The sequence below is a fragment of the Aulonocara sp. 'chitande type north' Nkhata Bay genome, linkage group LG7 (genome assembly GCF_057382095.1).
Source record: "Aulonocara sp. 'chitande type north' Nkhata Bay isolate Kocher_YH1m ecotype deep benthic linkage group LG7, A_spYH_male_GT1.1, whole genome shotgun sequence".
In the NCBI taxonomy this organism is placed as follows: Eukaryota; Metazoa; Chordata; class Actinopteri; order Cichliformes; family Cichlidae; genus Aulonocara; species Aulonocara sp. 'chitande type north' Nkhata Bay.
Genome location: NC_141350.1, coordinates 59,827,129 through 59,845,923, shown reverse-complemented (window position 1 = coordinate 59,845,923; position 18,795 = coordinate 59,827,129). Strand labels below are relative to the sequence as shown.

Here is an 18,795-nt window from a genome sequence, read left to right as displayed (position 1 = left end):
CTTCGTGCACCCTGATGCTCAGCACAGATAAACCAGTTAATCAAAAGGTATGCAAACAGACAACACAGACAACGCACACATAAACAGTGGGACACTAAAGCAACACTTAACCTGTCACCCTGTCTTCCAGGATCTATATTTCAGTCCAGCAGGTGAACTGCCGCTGAAGTTGAGCAGGGGTTCATGTGCTGTTCAGATCCATTTCTCACCTCATCAGCGCGTTCCTCCCTTCACTGCTGAGCTGAAGTTTGTAGGACTCCTGCACCCCCTGCTGACCATCCAAGGTTCCTGCCAGGTAGCCTGTTAAATACAGATACTGTCAGGGCTGGACTGGCCATCGGGCATACCGGGCACTTGCCCGGTGGGCGCTCGTGATTTTTCATTTTTATGGGCCGATGGGGTTTTATTTCTTTTCTTTTTTTTAACGGTATAAATGAATAGTGGTGGATTGGCCATTGAGAGGGAAACATGAACATGAAGATGAAACCAGGAGATGTCCTTACTGAATCATCAGAGCTGAACAGGTGATGGAGAAACAGGTTGACCTTTTAGGTGACATGAACGAGTTGAAGGGAAGTTATGAACTGTTTCTGAGAGACAAATAACACCAGGATCCTTTTTTAGGTAGCTGACAGCTGGTAACTGTGCAGGGGCGGGTCTAGCAAAGTTTTGCCAGGGGGGCAGGTAGGGCATTAACAGGGAGAGGGGGGCACAAAGAAATACTTTTCTTTCTTATTCTCATTTAAAATGTCTAGCTTTTAATAAATAATTATATGAATCTTACAACCAAAGTTTTCATATTATGTAAAATGTATAGAAATCCATTATTGTATTCAGTAAATATTAAGTCTAGTATATACCCTAAGTTATAGTATTCTTTCCTTTGGGAAGGTACCATCTATGAAGTCTGCAATTCTGCTGAAGAAAGATGTTGAATCTATTTAATAACTGGAGAAAAATAATAGATTTCTGTGCATTTGTTTTATACGTGCATTAAATTAAAATTGGTTTTGTCAATTGAGCATCTTGAGGCAGAGGGTGGGGGAGTGGTTCCCTATTTTTTTTCTTTTCTTTTTTTGCTGGGAGTTGGCAACCCTATTAGTTAGGTATATGTAATTATAAATTAGGTTGTTTTATATTTTTGCTAAGTACTGTTTAGAATACCAGAATAGGGAGGATGGTGTAGGTTTAAGTTTATTATAAAGGTTTTATGGCTTTTCCTATAATACCATGGTGGGCCGGTCACTAGTCAAAATGCCCGGGCTGATTTTTTTGTCCCAGTCCAGCCCTGGATACTGTAATCATGTAGTCGAAAGTCTAATCGGGAGTACGTTTTTACACAGTTCCTTTAAAACAGAAAGAGAAAAGTTCTAATGAATTCTGAATGTTAACAGTAATACTATAACAAAGTAGGACTTGCTATATATGCCATATGCTATATTATAAGCAAGAATGTTAGCTCTGTATATCATATAGTCTTAATTTATTTCATGTAAAACTACCAGGATGTCAAAGTCCAGCTAGAAGAGAGCTACTTTGGAGCTGTAGTCCCAACGTTCCCAGATCAGGAAGAAGAATGTTACGATGAATACTGGTGACACTGGTGCCCAGTAAGATTAGACAGCAGTGACAAACACATCTTCACTCAGAAACATCAATATTGTGTTACTGCAGTTATCACAATGCTTCACATATTATAGCTGCATATATTTCTGCCTGTTTGCTTTTTTCCTTAACAGGTTTAAGTGGAAAACAGAGGATTTTCCTGCAGAGTTATGCATCATGCCACCTAATGTATATATCTGTCCAGGAATGGAGGTTCCCTTTCCAAACGACTTTTGCCTCTGTGTCACTGGCTCCTGCATCGCGGCCTCCACTAGCAAAGAGGTTTGACTCTTTTTTTCACCATTCTGCACTGTATTTGTGCCAAAGGGAAAAGTACAGTGTTGACTAATATGATGAAAACAATAACATATTTGCTGTTTTAAGTTGATGATGATTTTATTCTGAATGTATCACAGATACAACAGCATAACTGAAAGCTTTTTACACTCAGCAAAGCTAAAAGATTAGTTATCTGGGTATTGATTTTGAGGCTTTTCCAGAGGGAATACAATCTAAAAGGTGCCTTGTCAGCACTGTGACTACTTGGGCCTGGTTAGAGGCCAGCATCAGGTAATGAGAGACATTGATTCGGCTCATTTGGAACAGGCAGCAGCTGCTGACAGATTTAAGGATTTGTAAAAACTATTAGTCAGTTTCAATTAGCTGAGTAGTTCTGAGAAAAGGCTTTAGGAAATTTCTCATGTTATGTTATCTTGAGAATGAGTTACAGGCAATCTGATTTGATCATAAATGCAAAGATTAATTTCTGTGTTTGAGATAAAACCCTACGCTTGATCAGATTTCTCTCCCTGACAACATCCAATGTAACAAGATGATATAATGAGTTTATCTTCACATATCAAATACTACTTGTAATGTAAGTGCTCCCACACACAGACCCTGTCTGTCCCCAACCCCACAATCCAGTGTTGCACCATCAAACCTGTCATTGAGGGCAAGCATTGGAGTTCTACCGATCTATGACTATGACTGCTCCTGGAAAAAACACACCAGGTAGAAGAGCCATCATCTAAATAGAATCTATCATTTATTTGAAAAACTGGGTATATTTAATACTTTTTTAATATCGAAAAGGTTACAGATAATAACACTATCTATGTAACTATAACAATTTAATTAGTCTCTGTTTATCCTTTCTCTTGCCTCAGGGATCTGCCTTTTTTGCCTTTCCTGATGGGGCAGGCGTGCTGTACACCTTGCAGGGAGCTGCCGATCCTCCTGTGGCAGAGAACACTATTGGGCATGAGCTACCTGCTAAAACTCACCACACAGTGTTGCTCCCTGTGCACAACTGGCTCTCTAGGCACCAGGGGTAAACACTTAGTCGGGAACTATATACACTTGAGCTGCTCTTAAGTGATATCTCTCTCCTTAGCAGCTAAATCACCAACTAGTTTCAACTGTGTTGTCTAAACTGAGATGGACACACAAAATTTTACATGTTGAAATTTTCTTGTAGAAAATAAAAAGTAAAGTGTAGGAAAGGATCCCAGTTAAGCAAAGCTTTTTCGGTGCTAATATAGAAATCCATAGTTCCTGGCAAATTATGCAACAGATGTATAACAGAGCCATGAGTGTCCTCATCTGTGTTCTCAGGTTCCTTGTTCGTCTAGAGACAATGAAGCCTGACAAGCCAGATGCTACAGTGTCCCTCAAGGAAATCAAGTTTATTGATGTCCCTGCCCATGCTAAGAGGGACTACGACATGTTTTTTTTTTTTTTTAACATACACAGAGGGACAGTATAACACCAAGGTTCACTCAAGCATACACATCCAGACTTGGATAACTATTTTTTTTAGCCTTGTTCTCACATCATCCTTTTATCTTCATCCTTGGGTGACATTCATTAATGATGAGACAGGTGAGTATTTGTTCTACCTCGTTATCTTCAAAGGCAACATCTCCAGGAGTCCTGTCCACCATCAAGCTGGGGAGACCTGTTTGTCAGGTGCCCTTGGCCACTATTGAAGTAGAGAACCCTCTGACCCAGACAGCCTGCCTTACTACTGAGTGTAAATGTCGTGGCATCATCGTCCAACTTCAGCCCAGTGTGCCAGGACAATCCAAGGTAGATAATGAGTACATCTGCCATCACATTAAAAAAAAAACTGTGTGACTCTTACGGGCATAATGTGTGTGTGTCTTTTCTTTACAGGTTTCTTTGGCTGTTCATTACATGCCTCTGCATCCAGGTGAATCTACTGCCCGTCTGACTTTGTTCAGCAATGAGCTGGGCCACTTCGACTCAGAGCTCTGCCCCCACCACCAGAGCAATCTGTAGACTTCAATACTTTGCTGGGCAGCAGCCACTCTGTCACTGTAATGTTTAACAACTACTCACGCTTCACAACCGAGTACTGCTGCAAGGTAAAAAGTGGAAAAACAATAGCCCTTTCTTCCCTTTCTGTACATTTATTCTATCAACAGTACTGTACATGTGGTCAGTGTCAGCATTCATCACCGAGGCTTCCTTGTTATCTGCTCTCTGTAATTCGTCAACACAAAAAGTTGATTTACTTGCTCTCATGGAAACACCTTGTGTTATCTCTGTCCTACAGACTGACCGTCCGGCCTTTATTGTAGACAAGAATGTCAGCGCATTACCAGTTTTCCCTTCAGGCTCAAAGGCCAGTATGGAGGTCTGTTTCGAGCCTTATCAGCTGGGGTAAATGAGAGGCCAGCTAAGGCTATCTTCAGTAATTGGTGGTGAATACATCTTTCCCCTACAAGGGTTCTGTCTCCCCACCCAAACCTCAAAGCCTGTTCAGCATCAAAGCCGCTGGGAACGTCATTATCCCCTTCAAGAATATGTTCCTGCAGACCACCACGTTCTCTCTTCTGGTAAAGAGCAAGTAGAATTTACAAAAGTCGGCACTATAAGACAATCGGAACAAAGAGTGAAAGTTAAAAATGTCTTATCAACAAAGCTGAAGATGGTTACAACCTTCTAAAACAAACAGCCTGCAGGCAGCCAATACACTTATTAAAAATAGGGATGCTTTACTAAGGCTTATTTCCTTTAAATATTTACACTGAGTTCATTGCCAGCATTGCCAACACGGAGCAAGATGATTTAAATTTAGCCTGGAACAGATTGCAGTGTGCAGAGTGGTGCAACCTGGCTTATGTTTAGACAAATTGTGCTCCTGCTTGTCTTAGATGCAGCTTTCACATCTTCAGCATCTATAAAATGTTTCGATTCAATTTATGTTTCATTTACACGTCTCTTATTCAGATTTGATGTAACTTGAACCCTGCTCATGTCTAGGCTGACAACTCCCATTTGACTGTCAAAAGAGGTCGCAACATTCAATTCGAAGAGACCCAAAAAATCCTGGTGCCATTTGAGGTTCCTCCAGACGGCTCTCCAGGACCATGGTCAGACAGCTTGATCATCTCCAGTCGGCACTCCGAGGGCCACGGGAGGCCCTACTCATGGGTTTATTATCTGAAGGGTATTAAGGTATCTTAGAGACATGTGCACATGCAGAGAGATTGACTATAGATGTAAACATGAATGCACTTAAGAAATTAGGCCTTAATTTCTGGATGTTTATATGTTTTGTTATTTTTCTGTAGAATGTTACTCATTTAATTGCCAAAATGTTCAAGCCAGAATGTGTTGTGTATTTGCGTGATTTAAATAACTAGCTGTCACAAATCTGTTGGTTAATATTTAATAATTAACTCAATACATCCTGCATATAAAACTTGCCCACGCACGTCACTGCACATTTTTTACCACATGGGGGCAATCGTGTCAAGTGATTGACCCTTTCTTATGTTCCAGCGATGGGGCAAGATGTATAACATACCTGACTTTACTTCCTTGTGGTAATCGCGATAACCTGTTTGTTAACTTTGCAATGTGACTGAATTCATCCAGACTGCCCTGCGTGCTGTTAAACACATGGTACATTACGGGGAAGACAACAGTACAGCGGAAAGGGCAAAGCTGGGGGAGTCGCTCATTACCAAAGGTTAGAGCTGTCACATAACACTGATCCGCTAATGACTCCTTTTTACTCCATGAGGAAAATCCTCTGATCCACCCATTGCCACACATAACTGATGGCCCACACCTCCTGTTGTCACTGTGGAAGGAATAAACTGTGCCACGATCTCCAGTCAGATTCAGATAGTTCAAAGTGATCTGCAACTTTGCTATTTTACAACACCATGAAAAAATAGTCCCGTGTTTTTACACTGTAAGAAAAGTATTAGCAGTGGAGGCGAGATATTTTAGCACTTGTAAATACGAAAGCGTTGATAATAACACTAAAATAAAAAGTGTAATAAACTCACTTAAATCTCCAAAGCTGTTAAATATCAGCGCCTACAAGCACGTATGGGTAGATAGGGTAGCTCTGTAGGGGTGGATGTGATTTGGGGTGGGTGCTGTGATGTAAGAGGGGAGCTGGGGTGGGGGTGGGGGTTCTCTCTCCCCCCCATAGAGCGCAGCATGAGCGCTCCGCAGCAAAAGGATGTGTGAGCAGGCAGCGCGCTACTGTAGGGACGGAGTCCACAAACTGCTGAACAAAGAACAAGCCAAACTTCGAGCCCAAGAAAGCCGCGAGCAGCCGAACCCCGTAGCCGGTCAGGACAGCGAGTCCGCAACGGCAGCGCAGTCCGGAAACAGCGGCGCCCAGCCCGGTGGAATCGACGGGCTCGTCCGCTGGATCGTCACCAAAATGAGCGACAACAAGAACATCTCCAGCCGGGAGTACGCCTCCAGTAAGGAGGAGGTGGCCGTGGCTCAGGAGCAGTTCTTCGCTCCGGAACCGCGGAGAGGCATCTCCGTTATTTTGGATGTGAGTATGGAAATGCACCGGTTTGGCGGGTGCAGGGCGGGTGGTTGCTGGGTATGAAGACATCCAGCGAGTACGGACCGGTGCAGTGCGCACTTACGCGCAGATACTCGTGGCTTGGTAGAGTAGGCGGAAGATTTGACACTTTGGTGATGAATGTGGAAGCCCGGGAGCAGCCTCAACGCGCTGAGCTCAGTTTCCATATCTTTCCTGAATGACCCATCCAAAAAATTCACTGTACTTTTATTGCATCTTATTAAGCAATATTCTCTTATGCGTCTTTGTTCACCTCTTCATCACCAATAAAAGTCATGCATTTATAGTCGAGAGGCAGCTTTACTTTTACTCCTGGCTTTACTGTCAGTCCAACGTGCAGTAGCTACGCTCACACCAATTTTATGACTGCTATTTAATTATTCATGAGAAAGTCTTACTACCATATTGTTATTGATCCATTCCTTACAGCCACTGCTTAGTATTCTCACTCCTGATGTAATACCTTTCTGTTATCAGACAGCTAATAACTGAGCAGCCTTCCTGCATTAAAAGTGGCACTTAGCGCAGTGCTGATTTGGGTCAACTCATCAATACTATTGGGTTACTTTTCATCTTGGCGGCTGTAAATGTTTCCCCAGGAGATCTGATGATGCTGCTTTATTAGGGTAAAAAAAAAAAGAGAGAAAGTAGTTCAGCTTCTGCAGAATCCTGACCCAGACCTAAATAATCTGATAGGGTGGTAAAGAAGGGGGTCCATGGAAAACTAATTATGATCAAGACCAGTGCACCAATGTATCCTAGAACCCTAGTAAACTCATTCTGTCTGTGTTTGTGTGTAAAGGATGTTGTGAGGGGTGTAACCTAGTTTGCTGAGTTTGAGCCAAGCAACTGTCCGCTAAGACAGATGTTACAGTAAAAGTGTTTGTAAGTGAACAAGCAAACAATAAAACTGTGCTGCAGTCATATCTATATTTGAGGAGAGCTTTGTTTTCATTGTATATGCATGTATGTGTTCATATTTCATTTTCTGATTAAAGGTCCTGTTGGATTGTTGTTTTTTCCACCCTCTCACTCCCTGTTAGAAATGTGCCATACTCTCTCAGAGTGGCTGACTTCCTGATATCAGCTATGAACTCATTCTGGCATTTTCTCTTGAGTCCTCTGCAACGTCTTCAACTTTGAAATGTTAATCGTTTCTTCATTTTCCAATATTATTGACTCCAGAGTTATTATTGTGGTGAACAAGTCGAGACCAAAGAGGTTTGAGTGATTGCTCTGCACGTGCGCATGTGCCTGCGGTCAGCGCTTCCCTCATTAGATCCTCAGCCTGCTTGTTTTTCCTTTACTGTTCAAGTCTTCGCCTGCATCTTAACCCCACTGTACCTTTCTCGCTATTCATTAAATTCCTTTCATCCTTTGTCTCTTCCTTTTCCTTCCCTTCTCTCCTCACCTAATTTCCTCTATATCCTTCTTGCCCCTCCCCCTGCCCAGAAACCTACATTCTTGATAAGGTTAGAGATGGATGCAACACTCTCCTCTGCCTCTGTCTTCTTTTTCTATTTTGCCGGATCTTCTCTCCTCTGCTGTCGCTCGTTTTCTTCTCACTCTGTGTTTCTGTTACGACTCTTTACAAAAACACACAAACGCGCACGCACACACCGCCTCTTCATCGCAACACTTTGCCTCCTCTCCAAGCTTGTTTGTTTCCAGTAGCTCCAGAGTTGGCTCTTTTTCTGTGGAGTTGAGTGCACCCCAGGGTGCAGCCGGAAAGCAGAACAATGCAGAGCAGCTTGTCATTTGGAACGCCACTCGTCTCAGCAGTTAATGATTTTCTCTTTGGCCTGTTGAGATGGCTGCAAATGCTGTGTGAATGCACCACTTATTTAGAGTTTAACATGCCTCATGCTTGTAAGTGCAATATATATCAGTTTGTGCACTAAAAAGTGGGACCTTTTCTCAAGTTTTCAAATTGCATTCATGATTATTGACCACACTATTTAGATTCCTTTAAAATTAAGGCTGCAACTAACTGTAAACTCATTATTTGTTCCGCTAAGTCTACAAATCATATAATGGATTGATTAACATTTATTTCAACTAATGTGAGAAAATATGCTAAATATGATAAGGAAAAGCATAAAATCCTCGCATTATAGCACCAGGAAACAGAGAACGGCTGTCATTTTTTGCTTCAAAAATAGCCAGACCATGAAGAAATCAAAATGGTTGCTCATCCATTTAAATAGATTCTGATTTAAACAGTGAAATCTTTCTTTTGACATTTACACAAAGCGTTATTGGGGAAAGTATGAAGTAAGTCTAGAACTTTCCTGGCAGTTGCAAAGGTTATTGCAGAAGACCATTTATAAATATTTCTGCAGTTCTGTTCTCAAATGTGATTAAAAGAAATATGCCTACTTCACACATTCAAATCCCATCCACATAATGCATGGTGTAAGTTAAGATTAAACATGGCCAAAAATTTTTTATATCACGAGGTCAGATTATGGGCAACTAATCACTGTAATCCAAAAGCCAGGCTTCAGATCTCCCTGAAAACTCAGTTTTTTCTACTCCCAGGTCCATATGATATCAGTGAGAGCTTCCATCCCTGATTTGTTCATTTGAGGGATATAAATCTTGCTGTGAGCACAGTCTCCAACAATCTTTTATTTCTAAGGGGCAGCCATTCAAAAGAAAGCTATTCATTTTATTTTAGTGAGTGTTTGAACACGGGAGCTTTAGGCTAGAATTAAATTTTTAAAAAGAGGATTAAAAAAACCCCAATTGTGCATGCAGTTGCAACTACTGCAGAGTCAAGAATAAAGATATGAAGCTGGAAATGAACATAACACGTCCTTTTAACATCTATCTTTTCTTGTCTCTCTTAGCCGCTGTGGATACCTTTGAAAATGAGTCCCTATTCTCCCAGTAAAAGCACTTTCCTCCTACAGAATCACTTTCTTTTCCTTCCGTATGTTTTAGTAGTTATAGTTTCTAACAAAACGTGCCTTAAAAATTTGGTTATGTTTCTCACAGTCGGAATTATTAATACTGTCTTCTTCTTTTCTGTCTTGCCTGCCTTATTTCATTGTGCCTCCCTCACCGCATCTCCCTCTGTGTTTTTCAATTCGTCGCTGTGCTGAATTCTGGCACTCCTCAGTATGATCGCTTCATATCGCACTCTGAAACGCTGATGAGAGTACCAGTCCTGACATAGGGAAGGAGCTTTCACTCAAGCTATAAATTGTGATGCACAAACACACAGCAAGTAATCATCAATCAGCTACAGATCAGTGACTTCGTTTTGTGTGTCTGCATGTTTTCATCTTCTTACGCACTAATAAACTTTTCACTTGTGCGGCTCTTAACAAACCCTTATCGCACACCACTGCACCTTATCTGGTTTTAGATACGTTTTATTTCAAAGTGTGTTTGTGTGCCAGATTCAGCCTTTGTGTGGATTCAGTGTATGGACTGCAGAGCTCTCCTATAAGGGCCGTGTTGGAAGTAAAAGTCAAAACAGTGAATGGTAGACTGATTATTTCTATTGCCAGTTATTCGCTGTCTGGATTCTGCTCCAGAGAGAGAATTAGTCATTCTCTTACTCACTTTAGAATAACTGCTTTTGTTTATGTTTCCACAATTCAGCAGAGTTTTAGTTTTCATTCATTTTTTCCAGACTCGTGTAATGTTATCTGTTCACTAGCTGAACAAATGGAAATCATGGTCCCAGTCTTATCTTTTGCACGTAGATTACAGCATTGAAGACTGGCCAAAAAAAAGTTTTTGTTCAAAATTTTGTTACAATGAAAATAATGATTTATTTCCTTTTTTCATAAATTTTTTTTATAAAAATATGTCTGGACCTTCATCATCATTGTTGTATGATTTTTTGACCAGAAATTAGTTTTCTGAATTCACAATGACCTCGACCTTGATATTAATTTAAAGCAATTTCAGTAATTTTCAGGAAAATTCCAGTGCATTCCTCAGGATTCAGTACTGGGCCCTGTTCTCTTTTGTGTGTAATGCTTCCACTGAATACCATAGTTTAGAAATTGTTTTTGAATTGATTTGTTGCATTGACTTGCAAATAGTTTAGAATTGAAATGATCCAGTGTTCCTGTTTATACCTCATGCAAATTACTGCAACACAATTACTCTTACTGACGTCAGTGTTTTGCTTTCTGTTCACAGATTTTCAGAAGAGCTGACAAAGATGGTAAGTGGAATTATTCATTAACATAACCTGACTTATTGTCTTACATATAGCATGCAATATTTGTCGACTTCCCTGCATTTTTGATTCCTTTGACTGTTCCAGTTATAACAAAGTCCTTCTCTTACCATTTGGCAGTCATCTTATTTAAGAAGGGATTTTGAAGTATAAACTAAATAAGCACCACTGAGTTCTGATTAAAACTGCTTAAAATGTTTGCTGACTTTTCTCCAAATAATATCTAAAAAGTTTTTTTTCTCATTGAAAGTTAAATTTTATTGAATTTCCCTACAGATTTCAATTCAGGATTCTATATATACTCATTGTTTTTGTTGCAATGAAAGTCAAGAAGCAATGAAATATCCATTGTATGACCTCAAAAATGCTGCTGTCCACTCTATCTTATTTTCAAATAGTTTGCATCAGCAGTTTTGTTCCCAGGGTGAACAAAAATGGATTGAACCGATAGTGGGAACAACCTGTTCCTGAATTATTTTGTCCTGCTCACACAACAGCGCCTTGAGATTTTCTCGGTCTGAAGCCTTTTGTACACCGGGAAAGTGGCAAACCCTGTCTGTCTGCTGTCTGAGCTGCAGCAATATTTTTAGCATTTTGGGATATTAAAGCGCTTTCTGAGGGGAAGTTTATTTTACTGTGTAGCTTTGCCAGTGAGCAGTTTGTTTATGCCCTGTGGCATCACATGCACTGCTTTCTTCCTCTTCATTTTGATCTCTTCTTTTTCTGTTTTATGTATCTCATCCCCTTCTTCCATGCCCGTTTTATGCTATCGCTGTGTTGTTGGCAAAAAGTATTGAACTAATGAGGAAACAACATAAAAAGTTTAGCTTTTAATAGCAGCCAGATGGCCATTTGCTCTTCCAGTATATGTGTGTGTATGTGTGGGAGGGAAGTGGGGGGTTTCTCTGTCATCTGAGCCGATTATTCATTTGTCTTCACCCTAGTATATCCGTTTATTTATGTATAGATTGGTGTTAACTGCCATGATTTCTGGTGTCAGAAACAGTTTTGCCTGTGGCATCAGCTGTCAACATTTTAAATGCTTGCACTGCTTAAGTACCAACTGCTCTGATACAGAGCGGCATTTAAGGCATGTTTACATTTGCAGTTCACACTGATTTTATCCTGAGCGCAGAAATCGTTTTAGCCATTTAGCAGCTATTTTTCCATCACAAACAGTCTGTGGCAACTTTTTGATGTTGCAGCTCCAAACACACACACATCTGCAAATGTCTGTAAAGAGGCAGAAGTGGGGCGGGGGCGGGGGGTTTGGGAAGTTGCTGCAGTGCCAGAGAAGAGTCAGGAACAAAGATGTTGAGTGGTTGTTGTTCAGGATAAATATTATCTGATGTATGGAATACAGGTTAGAGACAAAAAAACAGTAAGCTCAAGAACAGCTATTTTTAGCCTTCCTCCTCTCTCCTGCGAGAAGAACAGGGAACTGTTTTAACAAGTGTGAGAGAAGAGAGATGCTAATGGGGAAAGGAGGAAACTGTTGGATTACAAAAGAAGGTGCAGGGACAGAGAGATTGACATAAGGAGAGGCGGGGGGCAGAATCTAAAAAGAAGAGGAGCAGAGAAAAGTGAATAAGGAGAGGACTGAGGGAATATGGATCATTTATCTCGCAACATGGCAGTAATTGAGCTTCAATTTGGTGAATTCTGTCTTTAAATTCATAGTGCAGAGTTCACAGCTGGTATCTCTGCCCCCAAGCTGCAGAAGTTGCTACAAGCTGGATAGTGTGTGTGTGTGCATGTACTTTTTTCAAGTAACGAGTAAAGTAAGGGATTACTATTGCAAAAACGGTAATTAGATTACCGTTACTTTCCCGTAGGAACGCTGCGTTACTGGGTTACTAAAACCGTGATTTTTTGCGAGAATGTCTCATGCAGTGCTTTCTTCCTCTTCATTTTGATCTCTTCTTTTTCTGTTTTATGTATCTCATTGCCTTCTTAGTGTGACCTTTGTGAAAACAGCTGTGTGCAGATCAACAGTGGATCATATATCGAGTGTGGAAGAGAGTATGAGCGTGTAGCGTTTAAAGCATGGAAGTACTGACCTTACTTTGAGTTTGATTCCATAAAAAGTGACAAAAACATTAGTGTCCGTTGTGCGTGGGAAGAAAACTTCTTTTTACACCGAAAAAAACCCTAAACAAGCTCCAAGTGCGCAACGTTGTAATGGGAAACTCACAGAGAAACTCGCGGATTCTTCCACTGACCGCTGCAACACACCTGCACCAGGGTAAACCTCCGCCTGCTCTACTCCTGCTTTAATGGTGAAAATAGAGCAAAAGGACCGCTAGTCTTTGACTTAATTTATTTTCTGCTGTGTTTTACTTGCATCTATTTGAAAGAGTGAGTGTAAACACAAAAAATATTTTATTTTATGTGCTGGAATGTGCAGAAAATAGCTTTAAATGTTAAACTAATTTATTCAAGTCAGAGAATGTTGCATATAATTAAATTTTTGCTTGATGCATAAATTTAAAAGGTTAGAACTAATAAAACAAGTTTTAAAAGGAGACTTTTCCATTTGATTACATTTTGTATGATGGATTATGCAGAAAAAGTAGAATTGGGCTGAAAGATCTATCGCTTTGTTACCTATTCAGGTTGTAAATCGTGTTTTTAAAAAGTAACTAAGTAATTAATTACTTTTGAAAATAAGTAATCAGTAAAGTAACAGGATTACTTTTGGGGGGAAGTAATCAGTAATTAGTTACTGATTACTTTTTTCAAGTAACTTGACCAACACTGCTGGTGAGTAACTTTGGTGTTTGTTAATGTATACGGTAATATGAGCATGTGTGCATCAGTATGCGTAAGCCTGTTTAGAAGTGCTATTTATTTATGTGTGTGTGAGTAAGTGTGTGTGTGGCATTATCAGGGCTGACACACAGGCATTGTTATGCAGTCGGTGGAGTGTTTCAGCAGCCAATAAGGCTCTGAAATAGTTACATCATTTGACAGCTCTTAGTTCACTTTTTTGCACTTGCAGCAGCACCTTTAATATGCCATCAGACTGCTGCAGTTTAGACTGTGAAATAGAAATGTTATGAAATAGTAATCCAGGGACGCTGTTTTAATCAGGTCTGTGTTTGCTCACTTAATGACATTTTGATTTGTAGCACACGGGGGGGGGGGGGGAAGTCAACTAATTTAATACACAAGTTAATTAAACTTGAAATTTGTAAAAGAAAAAAACAAACAAACAAACATGTATTCAAACATATTTTTAACCTCCATGATTTACCTTTTACCTTCTTGTTTGATTAACTGTAGGTTTGATGAAATCCTGGAACTGTGTTACAGAAACAAAGCAGTCAACTCTATTTTTCTTAAACCTGGTCCTTACCCTAAATATGATAGTTATCATACAGTTAAAACAGAGATTGACGACGTTTCTGTACTTTGGTCTCTGCACCATTGAAGTTGAATATTAACTAGAACTAGGCCTTCATCTTCTGACTTTTGTTTCTGAGAGACCCTCATTTAACCCTCTCAGGCTCAAATTAAACTTTTTGTTGCTAATGCACAACCAAGTCCTGCAGTGGTACTTCTGAGTAAAAGAAACTCAAAAAATATGTATATGGGGTAATCGGGTTGTTAGTTTTTAACTGTTGCAAATCGGCAACGCCTGCTTCGAGAGGGTTAAAATCTAGTTTATACGAAACTCACTTGTTGGAACCTGTTGTTGTTTTTTTTCTGGTGAATTAATGAACACACAGTGAACCAGTGGTAAGACACAATCAGTCCATCCATCCAATTATAGTGCACACCGTGAAGCTGGAACCATTCAGAACATTTCATTTAATATTTAATAAAATGCTTTAAGAGTGTTTGATCATTTTCAGAACTTAAGGGCTTGGTTTAGTTGACTGATTCCCAATGTTTTGCTTAACCAGCTCATCAAATGAGTTTATAAGCTTCAGTCACACAGAGACCGATTCATGACCATCCGGCAGCCCCTGGTCGCTTGGGAACAATGTGTATTCTCTGGCTAGCTGGCAGAGGAGGGTGCGACCTGAACAAAGCTTCCTTGTGATTGCTTCGGTTCCTAGCAGATTGCTGTGGTCAACGGTAATTTGCGAATCAGGCACTGCAAACGCTTGCTAACTAAACACTAAATGGCATAAAATGGCATCAAGTGATGAAAACATTTTTGTTGTTTCCATTTTTACCAGGAACAACTTTCTTGCACATTTGTAAAAACTGCTGTGCTTTGTTAGAGGTTACTGTCTTTTTAGGTACTGAATCATCATTGGAGGCTGACATCTCTTGCTGTCAGAGATTGCTGGGCTTGAATCGTTGTTAAGTGCATTGGAAACTTAAATGCACGGTGTTGCTATAGCAATGATATTGCATTATGACATTTTTATATATCACCTAAAAATGTATACCAGTATTATATTAGAGAATATGATATGGCACAGACCTAGTTGTCATTTAGGTTTATTTTCTATTGTTGGGTGTTTGATTGTGAATTATGTAAAAACCTTAAAAGACTGTAGAAGTGTCAGGAATGTGTGCAGAACAGCATGTGCACTCATTTTTCTTTGTCCTTCTTCAAGCTCTTCAACCGCTCAGGAGAAGTTTAATCAGACATTGTAAATGATAGCACCTGTGTAGATGAACCATGGGCACGTCACCTGATTTAATTAAGGAAAAAACCTCTTTCATGACACTTTGACACTTGGATACATAAACTAGTGAAACATGGAGGAGTTTTGTGTATGTGCTCTCAGCATTTAGCTGTTTTAGGGTTGTTGTTTTTTTTTCTCGCCTCGTGACTCATCAGCCATCTGCTAATTATCACAGTGTTTGACATAAAGACAGAAAGCAGAAGGAGTTTAGGGAGGCTTGTTTATCTGTGCTGTCAAGGCTAGATAGAATTACAGCATTACAGCTTAAAGCAAATAGAAGGGTGCAGCTGCTCAGTGTGGCCAAACATAGTTGCATTAATTAAAGTGACTTCTTCATTTTGTTGGTATTTTGCTTGGAGAATCTAGTTTTCCCTGGCGTTGTACATCACCTCCTCCTGTCAGACCACCCGTGGATCTGTTCTAAATTTTCCGTCTCTTCGCTACTTTTTCTGTCATTGTAGCTGAATAGAAATCAAGCTCATTTGGGGAACCTGACACTGACACTTCAACCTTCGTGAAAGCTGAATTTGCTTGTTAGTTATCTGGTAAATCAGCAGACCATCTGCCAGCTAATGAGACTTTTTTTCTCTTATGTATTAAAAATACACTATTTTAAATGATTTGTGCTCAGTGTTCAGTTTTAACGGGAATCATGTCAAAGAAAAAGCATGATCACCATTTCATGAACACCTCAGTGTTTGTATGTGATAAGAGATGATGGGTTGTATTATTCATTTCACTGCTACTTCATAAAGCACTTCATTAGGGACACTTGGACAATCTACTGCAATTATAAATATTAAGATTACGTTTTTATTGACATGAATTGCCGATCCTTGCAGAACAGGTCCCATATTGATCCCTGATTAATTAATTTTCTAATTAAGTCTCACATAGGATTTTAATAAGTGGTGCTGAAGGTCCTACAGTGTCTTTTTACTTTGCAAGCTTAAGGCCTATCAACTTCTCATTAGTCATCATAATCGATTAAAATTGGTCTTTCCTCTTTGCAAACTTTCCATCTTTGCAAAAAATATTTTTTGACAGCACTCATTGGATGGATCAAAATTTAGACCAATGAGGAAGTCTGAAGAACTCAGAGAAGATCTAAGGAGAACTGTAGCATTTACACAAGGAGATTCCAGGAGCATCATCTCAAACAGTTGTACTTAAATGCAAATTCTTTGAATGTGTAACCACTTTGCCAAGGTCTGGAAGAAGACCCAAAGTGTCACCTGAGGAAAGTGATTAGGATGTTTAGGAATAGCCCAGAGACCACCATGCCTCAAGATAGACATGAACTAGAAACTGCTGGAACACCAGCATCACTGCATAGAGTGATGCTGGGTTTTATGTGGCCATAGACTGGGAGGATGTTGACAAAGAAGAAAGCCCCAGTTCCTGAAAATGTGGAGAAAAGCTTTATGGACACATAAGATAAAGATTGAGCTATCCGGACACAATGACACGAGGTATGTCAGAAGGAATAAAGGTGAGGCTTTCAGACCTAACAACACTGTACCTGTGGTGTTTTGGAGCTGTCTTGTTGCAGGGTTACTGGTACAATTCACAAAGTGGATGGAATAATGAATAAGGTGGATCACCTCCAAATTTTCCAGCTTTATCTCAGATCAACTGCTAGGACACAGTTGGGTGTTCCAACAGGAAAATTATCCCAAATGCACAATAAAAATGATTTTGGGGATGGATAAAGCAACCTAACATTGAGCTTCTGTAATGGTCTTCTCAAAGCCCTGACTGAAACCCTATTGAAAGTGCAGGAAATCCATCCATCCATCCTTAGTTTCTTCCTTCCTCTTATCCAATTGAGGATCACAGCAGGGCACCAAATTAAATGAACATCTTACAAGAAGAGTGTTCACACATCCAGTCAGAATTATGCCAGAAGCTTATTGATGGCTACAAAAGAATCTGGTTGAGGTGCAATTTGTGAAGGGACAGAGACATCCAAGAGTTCAAAGAAACCAGTAAAATCCCCAAATCTCCAAGACATTCATGCCCATAAACTGTATATAAACTTCTGACCACAACTGTATGTGTTCTTAATAAAGTGTTTGGTAAGCATATATCAAGACGGATGTTTGTAACTGATTCTCCAATGGCTTGTTCGACTTCAAATTTGAGCTATAAACTTCTTTCCATATTGTTCTTGATAACTTTTTGTTCTTTAGTAATTTTGACTCTTAAGCATGAGAGTTTTCAGTTTTACATTTTTACAGGTTCTTTGGTTGAACTTGGGTTAGAAAGTAATTTTGGTTTAGGTTTAGAGACACCCTTTAATGATTTTTAGCATGTTAAAAAGCTACATTTACCATGACATTTGTGTTGCTATGGTAAAATGACAGTATGTAGATTGCAGAACCACATGTCGCAGCAATAACCTGAAGTCTTTTACATTGCCCTGCTTAAGATCCCACCACAGAATTTCACTCAGGTTGAGGTCTGGACTTTTCCTGGGCCATTGTAACAGCTTGATTCCTGTGGTGTGCTTGGGATAATTTTCAAGACATAATTTGGGCCAAGCTTTAGCTCTTGGACAAATGGCTTCACATTTGACTGTAGAATAATTTGGTATACAAAAGAGTTCATGGTCAACTCAATGACTGCAAGGTGTCCATGTCCCTTGGCTGCAAAACAAGCCCAAATCATCACCCCTCTGCTTGAAAGTACAAGGTGTTTGTGCTGATATACTGTATTTGGTTTTTGCCAAACAACGGGACATTTTTTGGCCAAAAATCTCCACTCTTGTATGTCCTAGGACATTGTTTAAGAAGTGTTTTGGTTTATTCGAGTACTGCTTTGCAAACCTAGACCGTGTTGCCATTTCCTTTTTGGAAGAAGAGACTTTCGCCTGGCAATCCTTCCAAACAAGTCTTACTTGTTAAGTCTTGTACAGTCATGAACCTTAACATTTTACGTGCTAATGGGCCTGTAGAGCTGTAGCTCTTTTTATTAGTTTTTATTTTTTACAATTTTCTGAGCATTGCGTGGCCTTGGGATAAATTTGCTGAAACGTCAGTTCTCAAATCCTGTGGAAGCTAAAAATCTGATTATTTTTATTATGATCTAAACAAAATCTTAAACCTGAAGAGAGTGTGCTTTACTAGTACTGCAGCTGCAGAAAGTGGAAGAGTGTGATATGTATGGGAATGACAAGCAACATTCAAACTGGATGGTTTTCTTGCTGTTATCATATTGCCAGTTTAGTGGTTTTAACAACTAAAGCAATCACAACAAAATGTTATTTGAAAATTAAATATATCATCTGTCTTACTATATACTTTAAACAAAACTAGGCCTACAAGTAACACTGAAGTTTTAAAGTTGGCATCGATTTCTGGCAGACTTGACAAATATGTGTTTTTTTTTTTAATCAAAATGTAGTGAAATATTAGAAAAAACATGTTTGTTCAAAGTTTCAGGGCAACAATTAGTTTGATAATCTTACATTTAAA

The 18,795-nt window shown here is 39.7% G+C and overlaps 2 protein-coding genes across 3 annotated transcripts in view; both read left to right on the top strand.

The window, feature by feature from the left end:
• The window catches only part of hydin (HYDIN axonemal central pair apparatus protein), a 56,083-nt gene extending 50,470 nt beyond the window's left edge, over nt 1-5,613 (top strand). The window contains 18 exon segments of the mRNA XM_086297785.1: nt 2-47; nt 131-295; nt 1,506-1,550; nt 1,552-1,610; nt 1,740-1,887; nt 2,488-2,572; nt 2,575-2,611; nt 2,768-2,938; nt 3,223-3,349; nt 3,351-3,379; nt 3,464-3,518; nt 3,520-3,696; nt 3,784-3,868; nt 3,871-3,995; nt 4,187-4,369; nt 4,371-4,469; nt 4,897-5,091; nt 5,515-5,613. Coding sequence (XP_086153911.1) covers nt 2-47; nt 131-295; nt 1,506-1,550; nt 1,552-1,610; nt 1,740-1,887; nt 2,488-2,572; nt 2,575-2,611; nt 2,768-2,938; nt 3,223-3,349; nt 3,351-3,379; nt 3,464-3,518; nt 3,520-3,696; nt 3,784-3,868; nt 3,871-3,995; nt 4,187-4,369; nt 4,371-4,469; nt 4,897-5,091; nt 5,515-5,613 — 1,930 coding nt within the window.
• A 465-nt stretch (nt 5,614-6,078) lies between these two features.
• necab2 (N-terminal EF-hand calcium binding protein 2) overlaps nt 6,079-18,795 on the top strand; it is a 138,007-nt gene continuing 125,290 nt past the window's right edge. For both annotated transcript variants that reach the window (XM_086301707.1, XM_086301706.1), the window contains exons 1-2: nt 6,079-6,439; nt 10,634-10,658. In XM_086301707.1, the coding sequence (XP_086157833.1) occupies nt 6,113-6,439; nt 10,634-10,658 (352 nt within the window). In that variant the 5' untranslated portion in view covers nt 6,079-6,112. The remainder of the gene's footprint in view (nt 6,440-10,633; nt 10,659-18,795) is intronic.